At 40.0% G+C, this 26756-nt stretch overlaps 1 protein-coding gene across 1 annotated transcript in view; it reads left to right on the forward strand.

Moving 5' to 3' along the window:
* The first annotated feature begins 3822 nt into the window (after positions 1–3822).
* LOC137255411 (neuronal acetylcholine receptor subunit alpha-10-like) overlaps positions 3823–26756 on the forward strand; it is a 49431-nt gene continuing 26497 nt past the window's right edge. The window contains exons 1-2 of the mRNA XM_067792853.1: positions 3823–3909; positions 11632–11859. Of these exons, the coding sequence (XP_067648954.1) occupies positions 3823–3909; positions 11632–11859 (315 nt within the window). The remainder of the gene's footprint in view (positions 3910–11631; positions 11860–26756) is intronic.

Consider the following 26756-nt stretch of genomic DNA (forward strand, 5'->3'; position numbering starts at 1 on the left):
CCTAACGGGTATGGAGTAAGGGCTACAGACTAACGGGCAGGGAGTAACGGGGTATAACCTAACGGGTATGGAGCAAGGGCTACAGACTAACGGGCAGGGAGTAACGGGGTATAACCTAACGGGTATGGAGCAAGGGCTACAGACTAACGGGCAGGGAGTAACGGGGTATGGCCTAACGGGTATGGAGCAAGGGCTACAGACTAACGGGCAGGGAGTAACGGGGTATGGCCTAACGGGTATGGATTAAGGGCTACAAACTAACGATTAGGGAGTAACGGGGTATGGCCTAACGGGTAGGGAATAACGAAGTATGAATTAACAGTACGGAGTAAGGGGATATGGCCTAACGGGTACTTATACCACAGTCTTTGCTTCAGTCATCAATGCGCCTTCGCTACATGATTGAGTGATTTTAGTTTTCCGCCGCACTCAGTAATATTCCAGCCACATGCCGGCCGTCTGTAAATAATCGAGTCTGGGCCAGACAACCCAGTGACCAACAGTATGAGCATATATCTACGCAATTGGGCTGCGATGACATGTGTCAAACAAGTCAGAGAGCCTGGCCACCCGATCCCCTTCGTCTCCTGTTACGACAAGCATGGGTTACTGAAGATCAATCCAAATGTATTTGTTAGATCAGTTCAACTAGACAGACAGCAACACCAGGCTGTCATCAGTCTCGAGAGAGTCGTGGTCAACATTCAAAGCATTCACTTATCAAAATATATGTATTTATTTTTATATTCCTTGGGATACTGGATTAAAGTGAAGTGAATAATACACAGATACAACTGTTACAAAATACAAAACTAATCTTCTTGTCATAAAACCACTGGACGTTAATCATAAATTGGCGACATTTCGTGACAAAACTCAATGACATTTCTTACCGGAAACAACTCCTGTATGATCCTTAAACATCATTGTCTCGTGAATACCAGACGATATTTGTTGGTAAATACCCTAAACGGACCACCTAATTCACGTACTGACGCGCGTATGACCCGCTGGCACGAGCACACGGGCATTATAGAGATGACCATGGCTCGGTCAGCCACAGACAGCGCCAGACATCGACCGCTCGTCTACACGCTCACCGGGGCACGCACGAAGAATTAACGTGGTCTTTCCAGAAATGTAAGGTTTCAAACGCAAACACATATGGGACTTTCAGATGAAGGGAACCCGATATGCTGGAGCGAAGTCCCTGTGAAGACCTGAGATGAAGAAGAGAGAACACCAAATGAAGTAGATACATCTGTATTAGAAGGCTTGAGTGTGCGATGGGTTGGCAAAGAAACCCAGGAATGGTTTCGTTAGGTGTTTGACATACATCAGAATAGAAATTTATCCGTTTATCATACGTTACCAGAATAACATGGTTTAGATTACTTCTTATGGGCGGTGCTATTTCGTCATGTCCTTTCCAAATAAATGTTTCGTTACGCCAGTGTTTCCTCAAGAGACCAATCTGAACCAGGTACACATGTCATTGAAAAATAAGTTAAGAGGGATACCTAGTATCACTGTTGTTCTTGCAAAGATATCTTGACTGTCCCCAGAAACAGGTACCTCTTGGTGTTTAGGGCAATCGCATGAATGGACAATTGGTAAAATAAGATGATAATGTCTGCGCCACCGAAATACCAGCTATTTATTTAAAGTTCCTGGAGAAGAATCATTTCACATCATGCCGCTCAAAGCAATTCTGCAAAGCTTTGGCAGCTTTAAAACTAAAAAAGACGATCAAGTGATCAGTTAACTAGAAAATCCTGCTGTTAGTTTTTGCTTACTTCCAGAGTGGAAATCCCACACAGCAGTCTGGAGGGCTGGCCGTCCTATACACTTTGTGAAAGAATAAATGATGTACAGGGGAGCACATTATTATTTCCATCATGTTTGTTGGAAAATAATGAGTTTTATCATCCACAAAAAGGACCTCCTTTCACTCCTCCGCAGGAGGATCAAAAGGCCTTCATCAGAACAAATAAGGACAATCACCTAAATGTTTTCATGACCCATCAGTTACTGCATAATTAGCCGATTACTTTAAGTTAGAGCAGATGGTGGTGGATGAAAACAGCAACAAGAAAGATCTATCAAAAAATTCCCCCTGACTATTCTCGGAAAAGAGTACACAACAAATTCAGATCGGACATTTGTTATTAAGGAAGGGTGTAGATGATCAACTCTTCTAGTGTCAATCTTCCCCTATTACTGACATACCGTTGATCAAACATACGTCGAAATCATTCAAATTCCTTACAAATTCACTTCATGTGTGGCACCCAGCTAATAGCGCAGTTGTAGCTGTAAAGGAATTCAAGACGGAAAATGGGTCTATTAAATAAGGACGTTAATATTCTACCAAATTAAGCTCAAATGCTGAGTGCAAAAAGAGACCCTAAATGAAGGCCTGTCTGTAATGACAGGCAGGGAATCGTAATCATCATTTCCCTAAATAAGATCACAAAATGGGTTGGAAGCCCCACAAAGTTAACCAGATTAAATTAATTTAGGTTTTACTCAATTCTATTTAAATGAATCACGAATTTTGTCCAGCCTTCGCTGGGGCTCTTGTTTGCGCCATATGCTGTGTTTCAATATTAGAGGCCATGATTTGCTTTATTTCAACTTTAGCATTCTTTAAAATTCTATTTTGTCATTTGTTGTCCAACCGTGATCCACAAATTTTAATAAATGCCTAAATCAATCAAAAACTTACATGAAGAACCGCTTTTTCATTCATTCAATATTAATCTTGTTAAAGAATCCCGTGGTTCTTTGAGGGTTCGTATTAGCTATGTCATGTCCAACGTACACATAATCTCCTTCCTTAATTTGTTTTTATGTTCCTCTTAAGATGATTTAACCATAAGTCACTCATAAGCTACTCAGTCAGACTAAGATCTCCTACATAAGTGGTTTTGACACCTTAAAGGGTTTGCTGGATTGACATGAGTTCAGATGACCTACTATCGTGTTCCGCTTCTTTGTGAGGTTCAAGTTGTACAGGATTTCGAAATCTTTAGGGATTTTCCTGCAAGGTGGTATAGATAAGATAATTGTGAGCCGGTGAATTGTGTTTTCAAGATTTGACTTAGCGATATAGCGATAAGTATTTCACGGATGTTATAGTAGGTGCGTAACTATGCACATTATCCAATGTCTAGTGTGTCTCTTCCAGAAACAGATAATTTGATTTTAAAACCATCGATAAAACGAAACATACCTTGGACACCTGCAAAATTAAAACAATAACATACCAAATGATAAATGACAATATTGTGTTTTAAAACATATATATAATTATGTATGTCTTTTCATATTTAATTGACTCTTGGTATCATCGAACGACTTAATCGCTCTACATAACGTGTGACCATATATAATACTCCTCACACACGGAAACCTGGAGTCGAACGCAGCTGTACGATGATGAAATGTCAGTATCCACATTCGTTTTAATCCAGTGATGACTGATTTTGTATCACCTATTTGGAACTCGTCTATAAGTTAGTTTATTGTTGTTTAACGGCATATCTAGCTAAATCCCTGTCAGATGACAACGACCTGTAAATAAAAGAATGAGCACAGATATCAGATTAAAGAGTGAAAGATCTACGACGAACGGCATAGAGGCACTATGGCAGACTAGCAATCACTAGCTACTCAGTACAAACTAGAAAATGTTTTGTTTTTAGAACTGTATCACAACACACTCTTTGTCTTATTTTCATGACTCATGGGTGAGATATCGCTTATTATCTTACCGTCATGTAAAATACTTTAATTTCATTGCTCAATGACGCTTCAACAATGACGCTTCCTAGGAGGGTGACAACCGGTAGAATATTACCTGCTGCCACGGTCCCAAGCCAAACTCTCCGCCGGGAAACTGTATCGGTAACCATCGTATGACGTCATAATGTGAGGTAGAGACTGGCGGAGTTAGAGAACAGTTGTTTTTGAGTTCACTATGTACATATTTATTTTACGGACTTTCACAGCTTTATTTACACTATTTATACATTGCATCGTTTGCACAATCAACGTAAACATTATTAACCACTTTTAAAGCAGTTTTAAGCTTGTCAGAATATGTTTCACTGATTTCAAAATTCCAGTCGAGAGGCAGGCGCCATTCTGTTTACATTTCATAGATCTATAGCCGGTAGCGAGCAAAATGAAACAAAATGATATTTTGTACATTGAACATGGCTGTAAGGTAAATACGTTCCTCCTCGGGTAATACGGCGTCACGTACGCCTTTTTGTGACAGTGTCATCCCTCTTGCTCAGGTAACACTGCTGCCAAAAGGTGTACGTCAGACCGTATTGCCCTCAAGAGAAGCATGCAACTAATGTGCACATTGAAAACAATTTATTTTCGTCATGTATGACAATTTGTATCATGTATACATATTTAAACTGTACCTCAGGTACCATCCTAGAAGGTTACCCGGTCGGCTCAAAGACAAGACGGTATTGGTCTTTGCCTCAGGTTTCAACACTTCAGACAAAGTATCCAGACCAGAAACAGCGCATCAGCGTCTTAGGAAATGCAACTCACGTGATCATTCCGCTTTCCCTGCAGCACTTTGTTCTGTCTTCCTAGCCACTCTAGTTGAACAAACAATGAACGGCATAAAATCACCAGTTCCAGCACTAAAGCATGGTGTTTGGATATTTCTACCATTGATTACTTGATGTGCTAGACATGTTAGAGAGTCATATTACACATTACCGTCACAGCCAGACTTGTTTACCATCCACTCTTACTGACTGCTTCCTGATAGAGGAATTACAATGTTTGAGCCGTATAATTCTCCTCTTGGAGCTTCAAATCCTCTGGTACCGCCAAGTTAGAAGAACTCGGGTTTCCTTGTCTTATGTACACCCGAGTAATCCTTGTACTTATACACTAACGGCGCTGATAACGTTCTTCTTACCAACATCACGAACATTCATCTCGGGAATGAAGAGTTACTTTAAAATAATGTTCCGTGAAGCTGCAGGATGTTACAGCATATGAAATAATATAATATAGAACGACGGCTTCGTTAAGAACATCAGATAATGCTCCATTGTCACGTGGGGAAAATGTTTCAATTAGCAGATTTTGAACATAGCGTTTGGTATATTTCATTTAAACTGTAGCAGTATTATAGCAATTCGTTTTCTCCAGTGTGCAATGAGTGGAAACCTTCATAAGTCGGAACCTCGTTAGTCAGGACACTCCGTCTTCTTGTTCATCTGGCTGTAGCGTCCTGACATTTGCTGGTTACAACGTTAGGAATTTCAAAGAAATGACATTTTTCATGCAAATTTCGTCTGTGATTAAAGAGTGCTAGCGGTAAAGCAAACGATTTGAATAATACTTGGTGTCATGACTCGATATTTTCATTCATTTAAGCATCTGCAATAGTTACCCTGAAAGAATGGGAATTTGTTTTATGTGATCATTTTGTGAGGTTAATGTTACAAATCTACATGTACAAGAGAACTTTGCCCCGTTTTATGATACTTAAATATGGACAGATGTTGTTACGATTTTACTCGTAACGGTTAATTCACTCGTAGGGTTTCACTGTACATGCACGTGTAACTAAATATGGAACTTTCATAAAACATGCGTGCTGCAGCTCAAGATGGAAAATGTGGACAGGATCGAAGACAGTGAGTCAAACTGTTGTTTCTTTAAGTTAATATCAGCTTAGATGATAGTTCTACATCGAACTATCGATGAATTGCAGTTGTTGAGTCTCTTATAGCAATTAATCGATGGTAGCATCGAATAACGATCGATGCATCGATAGTATGTATGTGTCTTCCGTTGGTAAATGCGCAACGCAAAATACAAGACGTTTTGGGCGCAGCTTCTTTGAGTAGATGTTTAACTGTTTACTTGATCTGGGGTTCATGTTCCTTGCCAGTTATATTACCTACAGACAATGAAACTACTTCAGCTTGTTTTATTTCATATGAACTGTACACTCATTGTGGAAATGACTATCGTTTATGCAATGGTATGTTGCCACAGACTCTCGTTATCGCAATACCTGTTCTCCCCTTGATAGTCAGTGCCAGCATTTGGTATGGAATGCACGGAAGTATTGTTTCGAACTGAAGATATGACTGACTTATGATTTCATGAGCACTTATTATGCTTCATGTACGATTAGGATGACGTCACTGCTTATGCAATCGGTGACGTCATTCTCAGCCGTGATTACATAAACACGTAATATGCTTTATGCGTGTGGTCGATGACGTCGCCATTTATGCCATCGATGACGTCATGTTCAGTAGTGACAGTGTCGAATGGCCATGATGCAATGATGTAGATGAAGAGATGATGTTATGAAATGTTTTATCTGAAATAAACATAGCACAAAACACGAGGTTCAGAGTAATGCTCTGTATTAACAAAACCGTTATGTCCGAATCAGCTCCTCTGCTCACGGGAGCACATGAGTCATCTGATTATATGCTGGTGATTAGCGTGATGGGGGATTAGACACACGTTTCTGTCTGTCTGGAAGTCGGTTGTCAGGGGTACCAACTCGCAATAATCTCTGGCGCAGATTCATCATGTCCGTTTAAACACACTGGACGGTTAGTTAGTAGAGGCCAAAGGAGGTCGAGATGGATTTAGTCTTATCAACATGCACTTGGGACAGTTGAACTGTAGCATTACATGTGGCACTCTGGCACAGCATTGGGGACCGTAGAATTAATTAGCTTGTATTCATGAGCATTGTTAGGGTAATGGTCTTTCCCAATATGGGGCTCTTGCACAGTTTTACGGTTGGTTACACTACTACTGCTGCTGATGATGTTGCTACTACTGCTACTACTACTACTGGTGCTACTACTGCTGCTACTACTACTACTGCTACTACTATTACTACTACTACTACTATTACTACTACTGCTACTTTTTCTGTGGTAGTCTAGCGGCTAAATTGTTTGCTCGTCAGGCCGAAGGCCCGGCTTCGATTCCACGCGGGTACAATATGTGCAGCCCCGCCATGGATTTGATTGAATAAAAGCGGCGTAAAACCCACATTGAAACCCACATGCTCTAATGCTACTACTGCTGATAACAACTGATACAACTATCATTATCTGTTAAGATCCAGGATAGAAAAGATCACGCGACAACGCATGCTTTACATACGAGACGACTAAAGGGGATCGGGTGGCCAGGCTCAAGAGTTGCTGGCACATGTCACTAGATCCATGTTGCATAGATCGATGCTTATCACTGGATTGTCTGACCCAGACACTCATTTACAGACCGCAGCCATATGGCAGAAATGTTTCTGCGTGTGGCATTAGACTACAAACAAACAAACAAAACTAACACTAGTCATAAAATGTTTGGAAAATGTTAGCTCATCCCGGGCAAGTCTGTAACTCACCAACACAAACATTGGAACAGATAACAAATACAAAATATGGAATGGCAAATGACATCGTTTTGATCACATGGAGTACCCTTTTCCACGCAATATACCGCTCGGAAGTTTAAAAGTCCTTGAATGTAATCGCCCAAAACAATAAACTTTGACGGCCTTTGAGGCATTCCTCCAGACCTTAAACTATTTCTGGAGGCCAAAACTGACGTCTCATGTATAGTTTTATACATGACCAAAACTTGAAACTAATAAGGAAGTTTCGCTGGTTCCTTACTGGTGCAAGTGGGTAGATAACCGACCATTATTGAACAGTATGTGGTTACCCATGCAACCGAAGACTGTAACCGAAGACTAATTAACGTAAATATCTATAGCCATGTTCACCAGGGGTTCACTTTTATTTTTTTAAAAAGCCACTAGTCTAGCCACAGGGCAAGTGACTTCTGGAATGTTCCTGTTAATTTTCCACTTGCTCTGATTTTATGACACAATGTTTGATGGTAATGTTTACTGGACTACATATTTATCGAAGAATGATAAATTTCCAAGAACGATAGCTCTACTTTATTATTGCGAAGTTTATTGTGTATTATAGTTACATTATGAGCAGATATGAGATGAAATCCAACCTTATCTGCAGTTTCAAACCTTAAGTGGAAATTATCTAGTAGTCTACGGACAAGTAACGTACAATTATTTGATTGCCCGTAATGAAAACTGACTTGTCCCATGCGTCGGGCGATGGGATTTTTGAACCTCTGTTGCCATATTCCTGTGTTTGTGGTCTGCCAGTTCGAACATGAAACCCTACTAATCTGCATTAAAGGAAACAGCGAGCAAACATGCTGCGGGTTAGATGTTCACGTCAACCATAGTGTAACATCTGTGAATGTTGTGTATGCCCTCTGTGCTGTTTTCAGGTGAACTATTGACATGTTTTCAGGTGAACTATTGACATGTTTTCAGGTGAACTATTGACATGTTTTCAGGTGAACTATTGACATGTTTTCAGGTGAACTATTGACATGCCTTGTCATGTGCTTGTAACCGCATCCGCCGGTCGAGTTAAGGGTGTGGTCGCCTTTTCTATATGTAACATCCATTTTCATATTTGCCAATCCGAGAAGAAATTTACGCGTTGAAAAGATACAATCAGCACCGGAATGTTGGTGTCAATTGAACGGCTACTTCTTACCCTCATTGTCGGGGATGTGGGATAGCCTAGTGGTTAAAGTGTTCGCTCGTCATGTGTGAAGCCCATTTCTGGTATTCCCCGTTGTGATATTGCTGGAATATTTCTAAATATTTCTAAAACCATGCTCACTCACTCAATGTCCCTCTCCACATTTACCAAGAAGTCCCGCAATTCTTGTTTCGTCAAATAATATCATATTTTGTTTTCACAGTCATATCGTTCTAGACTTGTAAGGACAAAGACATCCCATTTATTTTATCCACGTTGTGTGTCTTCGTCAAGCACAGATGGTTATTCTTGGTGTTCTTCAATCGGGGTGGGATTGCATCGAAATGAAAACTCACTCGACCTTTTTCCTGTCGATGTTACACGTGAAAGAAAGCTTTACACTGGTTTTAGTATTGTTCTCGTTATGTCACCAAGGAGGACACAAGTTCATGTCGTCACGCATTGTACCCATATGTGGTTAATTACAGATACATTTTGCGCGTGTGGTGATACTTCGCTGAGGAGTCATTACACGAACAACATGGAAACTTATGTTAAACCATACAAAATGTTTGTGATTGTAATTATCTGACTGCATTATCGGCGATTCTTATATGGTATAATAACTGCAGATCTTACTAATCACACAAAAGAAACTATTTTATTATATTTATTTGAAAGCTATATATAACCAAATCAAAACTTTTTCTTACACTGTACCTTTATACTGATATTTCCTTTTAACTGGGATCTTCCTCTGTCTTTTACTGTTAGTTGCTTGTTTTCTGTTATTCCAAATATTCTTAGATAGCGGTGCCATAAGAGAGGGGTGTAAGAGCTTGTCCCTTCACTTGAGAATTAAGCATGTTTAAACTAAGCCTTAGTAGTAGCCTTACTAACCTTAGTAGTGACATGCGAATGGATGTTAATTGTCTGTATCGTCGATACATAAGCCAGCGTATCATCTGACTACCTCTCAAAGGTCACCATTCACATTTAATCTGCATCGTACTTTAAGATTGGAGAACTTGCGAGACACCCGTCTACTCAATTCAAGATTGAATTTTCTTTTTTAATTACTTCCTGCTTTGTACACATTATCAGATCACATTCGGTTTTTCTATTATCTCAAACACACTGTGTAAGGACATTAGTACAAATGACCCAGGAAATAGCATGGTGATTTCCTGTTGTTGTTGTTGTGGAGAGCTTTTTGATGTAGGCGGACACATAGTGCCAGCTATCTACATGTTAATTGGGAAAAGGTGTTTGTTGAATACGTTCCTGCAACGCGTAGTTAATGACATTCGCTACAGTATTTCCAAGAAATCTTCTAAGACAGAATTCTTACCCAAATCAGAAACACAAAAGATATGTAAAATCTATACCTGAGTCATATATTTCATCAGTGATCACAAAAAGTAGCCATTTTTGCAAAATGGTTTATCAATAAATATAACGCTGAACATTATTTTACCGATTTCTCGTTTCGAATACGGGAAGTACCAATTTTCATGTGTACCATCCGCCAGCAAAGCATTTCATGTTTGCTCTGAGAAATTTATAATGTATTATTACTTTCGAGAACACTTGGCACCACCGTTGATGTGCATGCGATTCTTTCAAATATAATGATATATAACAACTATTTAGCCTTTTATACCCACTGAAACCGGTATATCATATGATCAAAACTGTTTATTCTCTTTCTCTGATAATTCTGCTTTCATTGATATAAGAGTAAAAATGTTTAATTTAGGGGTTAGACTGGTTGTGTAATCGAACAGAATGATTGTCCTTACCTTTTCTCCCTGCATTGGTTGATCATTAGAGAGCTGGGGAGACAGTACTGCCATGACAGATTTACAACGTCGCAACGGGATCTAAATCGAGATCAACATGTTCACAGATGCGCAAAATAAATGTGCAATTATAGAACATTCCTAGACATTACATGCGATAACCGTTTTCCTTTCATATCAAAATCAGGAATCATTTCCATTAGGAAAAGAACCCGTGATGATTTGGATTAGAATTGTTCTTCAGCAACCCATGCTTATCGTAAGAGGCGACTAACGGGATCGGGTGGTCTGGCTTGCTGACTTGGTTGACACATGTCATCGTATCACAGTTGTGTACATCGATGCTCATACTATTGATAACCACAGTGCGTTGTAGAAGTAAAGTGATATATGTTTGTGGGATGGCCACTCTTGCGAGAAATTAACGCACTGCTTGTTTGTTAAATTAGTTATTCTCTTATCTCATTATTTTATGTACATGTATCTTGTATAAAAACCGACCCGTGCTTGCCATAAAAGGCGACAATGCTTGTCGTAAGAGGGAACTAACGGGATCGGGTGGTCAGGCTCGCTGACTTGGTTGACACAAGTCATCAGTTCCCAATTGCTCAGATCAATGGTCATGTTGTTGATCACTGGATTGTCTGGTCCAGGCTCGATTATTTACAGACCGCCCCAACATAGCTGGAATATTGCTGAGTGTGGTGTTTAACAAGAATCAACCATTGTGAAACGCATCTCAGTGATTTCCATCGACGAAGGAGGTATTCAAAAAATTACAATGGCTGGAGGCCCTTTGTTAAAGGTTACACAACACCAAAATGTTTTCCCCAAGACGTATATAGTAACGTTACTTTCTTTTTAAGAATTTTCCAGGTTATCAACAGCCATTCCATGTACACATGGATACCGTATGGCTATTAAAATACAATGAAACACTATTCCTGGCCAACTGTTCCGACCAACTTTGGCACAGGAAACTGAACACATCAACCCCAGTCCCGCACCAAATGTCGCCTTCTTGAAAATATTCGTGCACGCATAGGCTTATGACATGAGGTTAAAAATGACAGGACTAGCTACTTAAAATTGTAGTTAGTTTTAATGGATGGATGTGCTCTTTAAAAACCATAAACATTTTACACTGTTTTATTCAATCATAAATGTCATACGTCTGTCTCTCCAGTTGATTACTCGGGGATCATGTGATTCTGATGTAGAGTCGTGGATCCAAATGTACAACTTTGTCAAGGGCAGACCACTGTGTTGATGTGTATGACTACATAGTTTGTTATGTTTCAGTGGCAATGTCCCTAGCGGACGACAATGAGTACCGGCTAGTGAGGGACTTGTTACAAGGCTACGACAAACGCATACGACCTTCAATCAACTCGAGTGAGAGGCTCAACGTAACTTTCGGGGTGGCGCTGGCACAGATCATCGATGTGGTGAGTACGGTTACGTTTGAAGTGGCACATTGTATTTGTAAAGAACGATGACCGGCGTGTCTAATTACCCTGTGGCAGGACATGATGATATGGGATGATGTATCAATGATTTTAATACCGTTTGATATAGAGGTTAAAAACATGATTGACGTCAGGCTTCATCGGAACGGTTATGTCTGTAATACCCAACATAAAGATACAAGTATGTGCCTTAGCGTACCAACCGCCCACCCACTCCCCAACCCCGCTCCCACCCTTACCTCCACTCCACCCTCAAGTGAACTGGGTGTCTGCCATAGACCGCCGACAATGCTTGTTAAACTTGGGCAGGCGCAACGAAAGGTGAATAAATGAATTTGGTTTTACGCCGCGCCCAGGAATATTCCACCACATATTGCAACAGTCTATGAAACCCATGACCAGACAATCCAGTGATCAACAACATGAACATCGATCTAGGCAATTGGGATACGACGTCATGTGACAACCCACTCATCGAACCTTACCCCCTAATCCCGTTGGTCGCCTTTTACTACAACCATGCATTACTGAAGATCTTCCGGATCTTCACAGAGAGGGACAATTTGCCAACAATCGCCATTGGGAGACTCCTGTCCTGCATGCCTCATTGTGTGAATGAATTGTGGATGTGGTGGTATTACACTCACCTGATCCCAAAACGTCACCTTGAAATGTTCTGTCTCAACCCTGTTTTCCTTCAAGATCACCGACGGCTGCATTCCTGTCATACATGTACTTCAATGCCAGTTCCAATATGATCCCACTCCGCTCGTTATAGTCATACAAATGTTCATGAAAACTGACGTCTAGCATAGTGGTTAACGTGTTCGCCCCTTTCGCCGAAGGCCTGGGTTCGATCTCCTGATGGTAAACCCATTTCCGGTATCACTCACCGTGATGATGTTGGACTACCCCAAAAAAGCGGCGTAAAAACCATTAACGATCGCACACTCAGCTCACAATACGAATCAATGGTCCCACGAAATGCGACGGTATCTGCAAGGTCTCGTACAACGTCAGTTGTCCTCAAGAAGTAGCACAAGGGTTCACGTACCTGTAGAAGCTGCCTTAATTGTCACGATAACACGAAGTTATTGCGTTTACCGTGGACTTTATTGTAACAAAGCTATGGGGCGGGGTAAGTCAAGATGTGGAGGATCACAAAATGAACAAGGTAGACAGACTCTCTTCAAAAGCTGCCAGAACGTTTATTGGGTTTTCATCAAGTTTCCAAAAAGTATCGCCAACAATAATTACCCCTCAGTCTCATTGATGAAGCAGAGTCCTTAATGAGACGTCCCTAAATTGATTTAGTGACATCTCAAGGACTCGGGGAGAACGTGGTGCTACAGCAATGCTCTTCGTGTCCATCAAGCTTGAGTTTTAATCACCCAAGATAGCAAGATTTACTCAATGTAACCACATCACGGACAGGAAACGAGAACTCCCGATCTGAAATTGCTTGCCACATCAAAGTTAGTCGCATGTCGAAAATCAATCGGTCGACATTTGAATGTGAGTGACCCTTTCTGCGAACCCAACTGGTGCGATGCGACAGGTCTTCAACGGTCAGTACGGGACCAAGAGTCCCTTGATTGAAGCTTCTTTGAAAACAGGATGAAAGATTTTCTCTATCCGACAAATTACACGCCCCTGTTCTTATGACAGTGTTTTTTCTGGCACTTTGTGTAAAATACGTGCTGCCGTGTCAATTTGAGATGTTGTTAAATGATATCGTGTGAAGTACATCTTGAGTGGTTCAGGAACAGCTGACATTTTTTGTGTGTGTTCCTAGTATTTTGACATGTTATCAAACCTCATAGGCATTGAAAAGTATGTCACACACATATACAGTATGTATGTAAGTCAGAATACATTGCAATACTGCTGTAGTAATCATTTGCTGTTACCAACCGCTCCGCTGCTAAACATGCTTGGGTTTGCTTAACAAATACTGGCTGGCAAAAATGATTTCATATTGGAGAGTAGGTCTGTCTACAAATGTCGATAATCGGAAATATCGTCACTAGGGAAGATTATTAATGATATTCGATGTGAAAAATTGTTATAACACCATTCATTCATTTCTGTGATGCAAACAATTCAGACTGTATTCATAGTGTTCTTCTATATTATGTTCAGGGTGCGTGGGGCGTTGGGGTAGCCTAGTGGTTAAAGCGTTCGCTCGTCACGGTGAAGAACCGGGTTCGATTCCCCACATGGGTACAATGTGTGAAACCCATTTTCTGGTGTCCCCGGCCTTGGTATTGCTGGAATGTTGCTAAAAGCGGCGCAAAACTAAACTCACTCAGGGAGCGGTTTTGTTACTAATCCATGCAAAAACTTGTCGCCATTCAACAATGATATGAAACATGTTAATTTCTTGCAGACATTTTAGGCATTTTTGCTCAACGGTGCATGTCCGATAGTCTATTTAACGATTATCAATCTCCTTGAGCTCTTATCGGTAATCAGTCTTATCGGAGTGTTTATTCATATTTAGACCTAGTTCTTCATATCGTACAGTGTGGTCCGCATAGTGTTTTACAGTGTTTAGTTAAGACGCTGGAACGATCCAACCCTGTCAACGTACATAAGGGGTGGTGGGGTAGCCCAGTGGTGACAGCGTTCGCTTGTCACACTGAAGACCGGGGTTCGATTCCCCATATGTCCCTCAGCCATGTTATTGCAGGAATATTGGCAAAAGAATATTAAAACCCAAGTCACTCACTACGCAAGAAAAGTAGTCTATTGTAGAATTCCGACTATGCGAGCTTATATTTATGAAGCACTATCAAACAGCGATGACACCAGGTGTTCGCAAAAATGTAAGCGTATCCTGTCCCATCTGTGTCACCTTCGTCAACACACGCAAAGGCTTGTCACTTGTTCACCTGAAAAAAGAAACACGGGAACCTATAATATAAATGTCAAAATGGTAAAAAACATCTGACATTTCAAATTTGGATGTGTCCTCTGCAAGCTCTACAATACTGTTTGTGAGAGCTTTACCGAGGCCTTGAAATTAGTCAAGTTCTGAGCAAGAGGTAAGCCGTGAGGCGGTGGGCGAGCTGACTAAAGCGCGGGGCTAGTGATCCAGCGATGTTGAGGTGTCGGGGTCGAGCCCACCTGTGACTAGGTGTAAAAACCTTAGAGCCAACTTTGTGTGCAGACTCTTTCAGTGTGTTCACAATCCCTAGTGTACGCTATACAACCCTGTGCACTTAAACGAACCCACGAATCCTTTGATATATGACCAGATAGTGCAAACAGCAGTGAACTCGGACAAAGTAATGTGTCCCTATGTCCCAGTCCACCCAGGTGTGAATGTGTGCCTCCGTAGAATGAGAAAGTCACATGAACTAGTGACATTAGAGTTGTATACTCCACGGGGAGTTGAAATTGAAAATACAACGAGCCGTTGAGATTGACATCCAATGATCGAGTGGAAAACAAAGCGCATTTGAGAGGCGCCATACAAATGTTAGTACGTATGTGTGGCTCTTTTAAATCTTGAGACCATGTCCTGCTGCCATGTCCTGCTATTCATTCTCCAATTTGCTCTGCTGTGATCCCGCTATAAAGGAGTGTACGTTTTGCCTTCTTTCCGGGCATAAATTATCAAGTACGAACTACTTGATATTATCACAGATTTTATGGATCAACTTGATTCAATGCAAAACATTAATACACACTTCTATGAAGTGTTTACACTTGAACCATTTTTCAGGTAAACCCATGTGCCTTAAAGCATCCGTCATCAAGCATGCGCCATAAAAGTGTAACATATTGCTCTGTAGGATATATGATTGCGTTAATTATGAAAGGAACCTAATTTCTACATGAATTACGATAATGATATAGCTGGCACTAACGTTCGTGAACGTGTTTTCATTCAAATATCATTTATGGATTAACTATACTCTCCGTAGAAGCGTGATTTACTGCACTGATGAAACGCACAGCTGTCGTTAGTTCTCGATAATCTGGACACCTTTTAATGAGAACGAACGTAAGCGAATAGAGATTTTAACATTTAAGCTAGAAATACATGAAAACCAAAAGTCGAAAATAGTCACGTTTCTCTGAATGTACTAATCCATCATGTGTTCCTGTGTATTGAAAACCTTTAAACAACAAAGTGTTCGATTATGAAAACCAGAAGAGTATTCATCCCTTGCTGTTGATAAAGGTACAACGCTACGTTGAACGCTCATATGGCCCAGTGTTAATATATTTGATAGGAAGAGACATGAGGTGCAAATTCTCTGTATCTCAAAACAATTCTTCCAAAATATTTTCACATAGTTTATGACAGCACTACGATAGTCGTAAGTGCCATACATTAACATTAACTTACGAGTAGAGATAGCGCTAAGAGGGCTTGAAAATCTAGGCACAGTGTATTTAGAGTATAGGGGTAGTGACGTTGCCTATTTCGTTCGTCACACTGGTACAATGTGTGAAGACATTTCTGGTACGCCCCGCCGGAATGTTGCGGAGAAATTGATAACAGCGGTGTAAAAAACAACTCAATAACCCACTCACTTTACATTCGTAATTATCTACTCAGTAGAATCTGGAGCGGCGGGCAGCATAGTGGTTAAAGCCTTAGCTCGTCTTGTTGAAGACCAGTGTTCGACTACCCACATGGGTACAATGTGGTAGGCCCATTTCTGGAGTCCGCATCTGTAATACTGTTGGAATATTGCTAAGAACGGCGTAAAACTAAACTTAATTCACTCACAAGTAGATCTAGCTAGCTTCAGTGGCATATAGGTCAGCGTCGTCATGGTAACCAGTGACTCAGCAAAGCAACGTATTGCAATGCCAGTGTAGCGATATCGCCAAAACGTTTTTACTTGATATCATGAAAAGGATATCTCCTGCGGAAGCAAGTTTTCGTTGAGAAATGCGGGTTTTTTTTCATTTTTTTTATGCTGGCAATAGCCACTGTTTCCTCAATCTAAACTCGAAGTAATTACAAATACTGACGATAATATTAACATTTCAGTTGGCAACATGTGGATGATATCATGTCATAAAACGTGAAACTGATTACCGAAGCAGTTCGTGAAACCCAAAATTAAACAATAACACAGAAGTACCACTTGGAGTGAATGAGTGTGTTTTTACGCGGTTTTTGACAATAATTCAGCAATACCACAGCGAGGGACACCAGAAATGGGCTTCACACATATTACCCACGTGGGGAATCGAACCCGGGTCTTCGGTGAGACCAGCGATCTTTAACCACCAGGCTACCCGCCACCCCGATATCAGATGGAAACAGAAAGTTTATTATCGCACTCTATGTTTCCATCAGTAAACTGTGGTCTTTTTTCTATGAACAAGAGTAACAGTTTATATCAAAATGTACTCACAATGACATTTACCAACAGAAGTGTACTTTCAAGGCACTGTGCTCGTGTTCATCCTTTGCCAAAGTGGAACAAGGTCATGTGCCCTTGTTACATTGGTACTAATACCAATCATACTGTTATTAGTGCAACAAATCAGCGCTGTGGGATTAAATTTGTCAGAGAACATTAACAAGTTGACTGGGCTGTGGGCGTATGTCCCGGAGAGACAATGGACTGTGATTGAAGGAAGCGTGTGTTTTGCAGTAGCTGTAGTTGTGGCAGTGGTAGTAGCAGTAGTAATAGTAGTAGTAGTTATTTGACAAAGGTTGGTAATAGTTGCGGTAGTAATTGTAGTAGTAATAGCAGCAGCAGCAATAGCAGTAGTAGTAGTAGTAGTAGTAGTAGTAGTAGTAGTAGTAGTAGTAGTGGTGGTGGTTATTTGACAAAGGTTGGTAATAGTTGCGGTAGTAATTGTAGTAGTAATAGCAGCAGCAGCAGCAGCAGTAGTAGTAGTAGTAGTAGTAGTAGTTATTTGACAAAGGTCGGTAAATGTTGTGGTAGTAATTTTAGTAGTAATAGCAGCAGCAACAGCAGCAGCAGTAGTAGTAGTAGTAGTAGTAGTAGTTATTTGACAAAGGTTGGTAATAGTACTGGTAGTAATTTTAGTAGTAATAGCAGCAGCAGCAGCAGCAGCAGCAGTAGTAGTAGTAATAGTAGTTCTTTGACAAAGGTTGGTAATAGTTGTGGTAGTAATTTTAGTAGTAAATAGCAGCAGCAGTCGTAGTAGTAGTTATTTGACAAAGGTTGGTAATATATATATATATATATATATATATATATATATATATATATATATATATATATATATATATATATATATATATATTTGTGGTAGTAATGTTAGTAGTAATAGCAGCAGCAGTAGTAGTAGTAGTTCTTTGACAAAGGTTGGTAATAGTTGTGGTAGTAATTTTAGTAGTAATAGCAGCAGCAGTAGTAGTAGTAGTTATTTGACAAAGGTTGGTAATATATATATATATTTGTGGTAGTAATGTTAGTAGTAATAGCAGCAGCAGCAGTAGCAGCAGCAGTAGTAGTAGTAGAAGACTGGGGCAGACCTAAAATCCCAGTGACTCCAATACAAATATTGCGGGGATTATTCACGGTCAAAACTTCATTCGTTAACCGCAGAGATAGTTATTGGTTTTCATTCTGGCCATGAGACATTGTTACGTTTCCCACTTTTATTCATTGTCATCTCTTCCGCTGTTGTTTTGTATGTACTTGATGGGTGCCACCAACCAACTGCAGAGTTTCCTGCAACAAACGCACCTATTATAAAGCATTTTTATGCATGCTGATACTTGTGTGGCAGGGGCTATGGTTGCCGAATTGTTAGAGCGATCCCTCGGATCACGGGTTCGATTCCACCCCACCCCCCACCCCCCTTCCCCCCTCTTGAACCAGCCCCAAAGTGACGCCTTCTAATGTACATCTTTGGTTGGTTTTAATGAAGATATCGGTTAGAAGACGTGTTTTCACTTGATTTCAGTCTTCTTTTGTGACCATCACTAAAAACTGAAATTAAAGTTCGACGACCTCGTTGCTATGTTAAGCGGCAGCAGCACATTTCACACGTAATGGATCTAAACAAATTCACACCCATGCATGAATCTCTCAAACTTCCTCTCCAATTCCCAAATTTAATCCCATGAAACCTCCTTAAGAAGCCACCAGCCGTTCCCCACACAATCGACCCCCACAAAACCTTCCCCAGAAACGACCAGTGTACAGTGCAAACGAATAAAATACCAAACCTCCAATTCTAACAGTACCAAAGTGTAAAACCTGTTAACAGGGGTGATTTGGGATGATGTAAGTTTGGGTTTATGGCTTTGTATTTAGCCTGTTACATGTCCTTAGATCATAAAATAGCTGTAAATAATTGGTAAGAGTTTCGTCGGATTGGATTGACCCTGCTTAGATTACAATGCGCTTTAAGGACTGCTCGGTGTGCTACGAAACGCTGATGAAGTCGGGGACACGTAAATTACTCTACAAGAAGATGCCGTTCTACATTTGTAGATAATTTATTGCCTTGTAAAGCTATTTCGGGTAATTGTTGAATGATTATTACGCAGGATATTGCGTTCAGCTGTAATGTATATGTTTTTCACTTTTCTTCTGCTCTGATATTTTCTAATGTAACTCGGATCCGTGAAGGTCCGACCTTCAGCAACCCATGCTTGCCATAAAAGGCGACTATGCTTGTCGTAAGAGGCGACTAACGGGATCGGGTGGTCAGGCTCGCTGACTTAAACTTGGGTGATACATGTCATCGGGTCCCAATTGCTCAATTCGATGCTCATGCTGTTCATCACTGGGTTGTCTGGTTCAGATTCGATTATTTACAGACCGCCGCCATTAGGCTGGAACATTGCTGAGTGCGGCATAAAACTAAACTCACTCATTCTAATGAAACTTTGTATACTAATGGATTTGTATAGTTTTGTAAAAATGGTCTGGCTGCCCTATTTCTGAAGCACAGCCGAGAGGGAGAGCAATCTATCAGTTTCCACGTCAATGCTGACTGTCAGAATTTTCTGTCAGGCGCATACACGTGATTAATGCAATCACTAGCATGATACTGTGGTTTGAAACCTTAAGTAGACCCCTAATATAGCAACATCGAACTGACCAATCAGAGACACCCGTGGTAGATTTAGTCTTGAGCAACAATTACTTGTAAGAGGCGACGAACAGGATCGGATGGACTTTTCTGACCCATGTTATTGTTTCATGGTGCTCATTATGTTAATCACTGGCATGTTTGATCCGGACTCAGCTGTTTACAGACCGCCACCATATAGCTGGAATATTGCAAACAAACCAATCAGAAGCATGATGTTAGGGTTTGAAACCTTCGAATTACTTGTCAGGGCCATGGAGTTCAGATTTGAAACACCTGCAGATTAAGTGCCACATATATATAAACATTGTCAAATGAAGGTTGTGGACGACATTGTGCGCTGACGTCATATAGAGGGTTTGGAATTGTCCCGGGATTTGAAGTCCCTTATAGCCATTCTGACCACAGAAGACCAATATAAGTGCATAAGAGGGTTAGCGGAAAAGCAATCAAGCGCGTGATGGTCTGTGGCATATTGTATGGATGTTGATACAAATCCTGTAAACGTCAGGGATGCTATATAAAGGGGAATTGAATAGAACTGTTTATGAACCCATTAACCCACATCCGCTGTCCCTACCCTAGTTATATCTTGTGGTTTGTCATTCCAAATAGTATACGTTATTCAATACTTTTATCGTTTGTACTTCCCATGGTTCAACCATTAGCAGGGGTATGCACGAAAAGTGTTCAAATGTGCATGGAAAAAGGGCAAGGGTTGCTGGCTTTTGAGAACTGTATTTCGTGAGTCCTACTATAAACTTTTGTTTCAACATTTTCATCAGGTGAATATATCTTCATTTTGTGCCTACATTTACATAAGAGATCTATTTCACGTATGCTCATGGTTTAGTGCCAAACGCATTTACGGAAATCCCAATATAGAAACGATAAATGGGAGTGTACATATGAATTGTGGTCATACTTCTTTCTGCAGACTTTAGTTTGATAATCCAGGTCAGTCTAGCACTGACAGCTGGTTACCTCCAGTGAAGATCGACAAATTCGAAAGGGCAGAGCGCAGAAATATTATGAATGGCGTGACTGAGGTCATCCCTTGAAGACGTCGGCCAGCGTTTGAGCATCGTTGTCCAACGTACGTCTTCAAAGGATGACAATCTATCGTCGTCATGGATACAGTGGAATATGGCAAAAGAAATACAAGATATTAAAATACATATTGCAGCAGGTCGCGTATTGCTTTGCGTCCAAGGTGGATAGCATGGCGATATTCTTCACTACTTAGTTGAGACGCTGCTTTGCGTTCACAGCAATTTGTAATGCCACCGGGAGAACGTCACGTGAGGAATCACGAAACATAAACTTTTATATCTTTCACGACGAAATTCATTCATATGTGCCTAAATGTTTTCAAAATGTTACCTCTGTTAATTATCCTTATAAGCAAAAAACGGTTTGAAGTTTTTGCTATTCGATATTTGCCTCTTGAAATAATACGTGAGGTTGTCGCGGTAAATAATAACATGAAGCCCATTTCTGGTGTTCCCCGCCGTGATATTGCTGCAATACTGCTAAAAGCGACGTGAAACTAACCTCACTCACTCTACCATGTAAGAACGTCTGTCGCAATATAGAGAGCATTGACAACCTTCATTTTGCAGTTTGAATGTTGGTCTATATCTGATAGAATATCCAAGTCAGGACAAGTGATATAGTCAGAATGCAGTGGACCAAATAGTCCTTCCTTAACGTTGCAGTTTAAAGGTACTCGTTAAGACCACAATGTGGCATTTAGCCTTTCAGAGTTTTAGTGCATCACGGGCAGCTTGTATTGGACTCTCCCTAAGGCAACCAAAAAAGCGAGCCTGACCACCCGATTCCGTTAATCACCTTTAGCTACAAGCATGGATTGCTGAAGATAAATTACGACCCGTATCTTCACGGGTCCTCACACCACTAATTCAGATAACACATCACTGTGAGTTTGGATCAAAGTAAGGAGATATGACAACAGTGTTTGAATAATTTAAATGCAACATTCTCGGAACAAGCTCGTCCAGGCAAACCCATGTTGAAATATTTCTAATTTATCTGGGGTTTTTTGTTGGAATAATTACAATCAAGACTTTAATCGGCACAATTTCCATGTCTAAAAAATTCTTCATAAATATCGTAATGTCAGGGTAGCTGTTCCGACCATAATCACATGGTCCAAAACGCCATTACGTTTTTATTGAATATTATCTAACTAAGGAGTGTAATTTTCACCCGAAATCTCCTCTTAAACTCACATCTCACTTGCATTTAACTTCAACCATTGATGCCGTAAGCTCGCCTTCACCAGAACGTTTCATGGTATTACAGAACATAAAATCGTTCGGCGTTCAAACGATATGGTTTATGGCCGATTTATTCTTGAGAGAAGGAATTTGGGTAAAACCTTAACGACAACAAAATCAAATTTTCTTGTTCGTGTTATTGATATCCTCTAGTAGGGTTTCTTTCGGTGCTGGAAATCGCTACTTTCAATGTTGTGTAACATTATGTTCACGTCTCGACTTCAAAGTTATACGGTTAACCCCAATCATACAGACATTGTCGGTTTATCAATCATCGTTTTTCTGAAGAGCTACATTGTCGTAATGAGCCATTTTTCGTATGTGTATTAAGATGTAATGAATCAAATCACGTATAAATATACAACGTTTTTATTTGGGAATTGCAAAATTGGAATTGTCGACCCGTAATGGTAGTGTTGTAGCAATAGTAGTTTTAGAAGTGGTGGTAAAAGTAGTAGCAACAGCAGTAATCGTGGTTTTAGATGCGTCAGTAGTAGTAGCAGCAGTAGTAGTAGTCCTCGTCACAGTAGTAGTAATAGTAGTAGTAGTAGTAGTAGTAGTAGTCCTCGTCACAGTAGTAGTAATAGTAGTAGTAGCAGCAGTAGTAGTAGTCCTCGTCACAGTAGTAGTAATAGTAGTAGTAGTAGTAGTAGTAGTAGTAGGAGTGGTGGTGGTGGTGGTGGTAGTAGTAGTAGATCTTAAAGAATCAGCGTAGCTTATTTACTTCTCCATTTCCTTTCTGATGACAAGTTTGCATATAGCCTATTATCCAAGAAGAAAAGAACACTGCTGGCTTAAGAAGTTTTTACCTTGGTCAAGACGTTGACAAGGTACTGTCATTACAAGTTGTTGGTGCATAATCCTTAAAACACTTTATCTGTGATGAAAGAGAATACGCTTCAACGAGTGTGTTATCTGTAATGATAAATGTTTGAATTACTTCTGCCCTGAGTCTATTTCCCTGTTCTGCCATTAACGTTACTCAAAGCTACAAGCGTGATTATAGTTCTTAACCTTTCAAACACGCTGATTGGTTGAATGAAACCGAGGCTCTGTGTTAAGAGACCGAGGCTATGATGGATGGCTGCCAGCACGTGATAAAGGAGGTAGACTATATCCTGATGAATATGATATTAATTTATTGACAGTCATAGCGGAAAATGAAATTTCGCGGGGTTCAAGGCTACTTTATTGTCCGTGGTGACAAGGCACACACTGAGGACAGAGGAGTTATGATGGCTTAGCGCAAGTGTTGCGGCAGAGGACCAGGTTCATCAAGGTCACAAAAATGAAGGACGATGACACGACGTTCATCCCCAACATCGACTCACTTTATTACCAATATATGGTCAATAGCGAGGAGCTTAGCAGACTTGAACCTCTCTGGGAGAGTAAACTTAATGTTAACTGTTCATGATCAGTGATATCCGAAGCATCAACCGTTACATTAATGTGAGACGAAATGGCAATATGGCCGGGTTCGCATTCCGTTACAAAACACATTATAATATACTATCAAGTCATGAATGATTGGAAATCTAACACTAAATCATTAAGAACTAAGTTCGTTTCTATACATTCAACAATACTTATTGCTTTAGAGCATTAGTTAATCCAGTGTTACTAAATGATTATCATAATTGGGCCACATAAAAAGTCGTGTTTCTCATCGCTTTTTCAAAGAAATATGGGGCGGATGGATTTTATTTTTTGAGCGAGTGAAAATTTAAATTAAAATTAAGTTAAAATTTATAGTCGCAACATTTCATCCATATCCTGACTCAAAACCCCTTGATTTCTGTGGAAATTTAGGCCTTTTCTCCGATAGAGAAGCAAAACTTGGAAGTGTGAAAAATTCATACACATTTTGAGAGTCAAATTTGCATTTTGTCAGTGTAAAAGACTCAGGGTCCGGTCGAAAATCAAAGTATATTATATAATCTCGTCTTACTGAAATTCCGTAAATCATAAACGGAGGCATACACACATTTTTCATAATAGGAAAAGAACAAGAAAATGTATGACGGTCCAAAGGTGATATAACTGATACACATGTGACAGGTGATTCTGGATTTTGTGTGTGTGTGTGTGTGTGTGTGTGGCTGTTTTCAGCCTTGCATTTGGGTCTAGCCAGTTTGCAAATATACAATACTTTCTTTTCCTTGTTATTTAAGTAAGATGCTTAAACGTATGGTAGAATCTGTGTATCTGATATGGATTTGGCTTCAGTAGTGAATCCCACATTTAAAATTGGTGTCTAGAAGCAGATGACGTCATAAATGTCATATGATGTTAATATTTCTATGACGTTGGAAATAATACCTGTTTACCTACGTCTTATTATGCATTGAGGGTCTGTGTAGACACAGTTTTGGTATTGTGAAACTGGAACTAGAATTTTAGAACTTTATCAACTAATTTTTTAACAGTATGGATATTATCATTTTTGTTGTTGGCGCCAATCATGAGGTAAACCATGGTATAATAATCTTATCGAATGTGTGTGCGTTGCCTTGGTGATTATATCTACCCGAAACGTTACGTCCTTATATGTTATATTCCACATGTTGCATATCTTAATCAAGGGGCGATGGGGTAGCCTAGTGGTTCAAGCGTTCGCTCGTCACGCCGAAGACCCCGGTTCGGTTTCCCACATGGGTACTATGTGTGAGGCCCCTTTTCTGGTGTCTCCCGCCGTCATATTGCTAGAATGTTGCTAAAAGCGGCGTAAAATTAAACTCACTCACTCTTAATCTCTCACCCGTGGAATTCCCCAACTGTTGCATTTTAATCTCTTACCAATAAAAACCCAGACTGTTGCATATTGTAATCTCTCGGCCGTAAAATACCCTAAGTGTTGCATTCTAATCTCTAACCAAAAAAGTACTCAACACGTTGCATATTCTAATCTCTTACCTATAAAATCCCACAAGTGTAGCATGTTATTAGTCATTTACATATACAATACCTCGAGTGCTGCAGTTTTATCTCTTATCAATACAATACCCCATGTGTTGCATTGTAATCTCTTACCAATAAAATACCGCAAGTGATAAAGTTTCTTATGAGCTGGGGTTTTTTTTAGCAAAATTGTCTTGTTTTGGCACAGAAACATAACAACAACAAAAAATAAAAAACACAAATGATTATTTTTCCAACAGATGCCCTTAAACATGCAAAAGGATGATCAAGAAAACAATGTTGAAGTATCGTGAGCCTTGCCTGAGGTCTCACTTTTTTATGAAGCGTAGAACGAAAGCTGGGGGAAGGAGGACATTTTCATCAAACGATCGTTTTTTTCTTTGTTTCGTCAAAAAACGCTTTGTTTTATGAAACACCGCCATTTGAATTGTAAATACCAGTACCTTGGGGGGAAGTCTCAGCACGTTTAGTCCTCGGAAATGCTAATCAAAGTAGTGTCTTAAAGGTAAGATTTTTTTTCTTTTCAAAATCGCCCGCGAATCCAAATAACAGTTCAGAATGATATTTATACTGACAACTAGCATATTTAATATTGCTTAAAGATATTGAAACGAAATAGAATTTTATTTTCGTAGCCAACCAATACTCTTTCCACGAAGCCGTCCGATATGATGCACATGCATTGCCAGTTGATGAATTTATATTTTTGTGTTTTAGTTCTAGATATGCTAGACCTTTTGGACACAAATTGGTTTCAAATGACAAAGTGTGTTTGTGTTCTTTGGGTGATATTACAAAACACTTTGAAGTAAAGTGATATTTTTAAAACTGTAAAGTTTATGCAAATGAAATGAAGAACAAAATCACGTCTTTTACTTGAAAGCTGATTTTGATCAAAACATTACAGACTTAACAGGCCTGGAAACGCAACAAACGTAAATTTAAAAAAATAAGAATAATAACATCTCTATCAAATACACCACCTTCAACTAAAACGTCTTGTTCGTTTCATACTTTACACTATTTGACATAGGTGTGTTCTTTACCTGGTGGTAGCCTTGTGGGTAAAGTGTTTGCTTGTCACACCAAGGGTTTACGTTCGATTCGTGTGCTATGATATTGACGGAATGTTGCTGAAAGCGGCGTAAAACCATACTCACTCACTGTGCCTGCTAGTTTAAAAAACATCGAAGTGGTACGGATAGTCGGTCTGGATAATGCCCAATCATTATGCATACAGGAATTATGTAAAATTATCCCCTGGGATATCAAAGTCACTAAGTCTGTTTTGAGGATAAAATTTGAAATGAATCCATGTACATCAGGAATTATAAAGACACCAAACAAGTTCCTATCGCTATCTCATTACTCCAACCTGTCTCGGGATTTATCCATATATCACATAAACGTCTTTTGAGACGCCCCCTAATCAGTGCGGTTAGTAACTGGGTGATGAATGGTGTCGCAAAGCGTGATAAACGATGTGGCAAATCGTGATAAGTGATACGTATTAGAGATTATATCAGTTGTGACGACTGAATAATACAATAGATTGCCGGACTCTCGCTAGTTTGTTACCGTCAAAGGGACGGCATTTGTATG

Source organism: Haliotis asinina, chromosome 11 (assembly GCF_037392515.1).
Source record: "Haliotis asinina isolate JCU_RB_2024 chromosome 11, JCU_Hal_asi_v2, whole genome shotgun sequence".
Classification (NCBI taxonomy): domain Eukaryota; kingdom Metazoa; phylum Mollusca; class Gastropoda; order Lepetellida; family Haliotidae; genus Haliotis; species Haliotis asinina.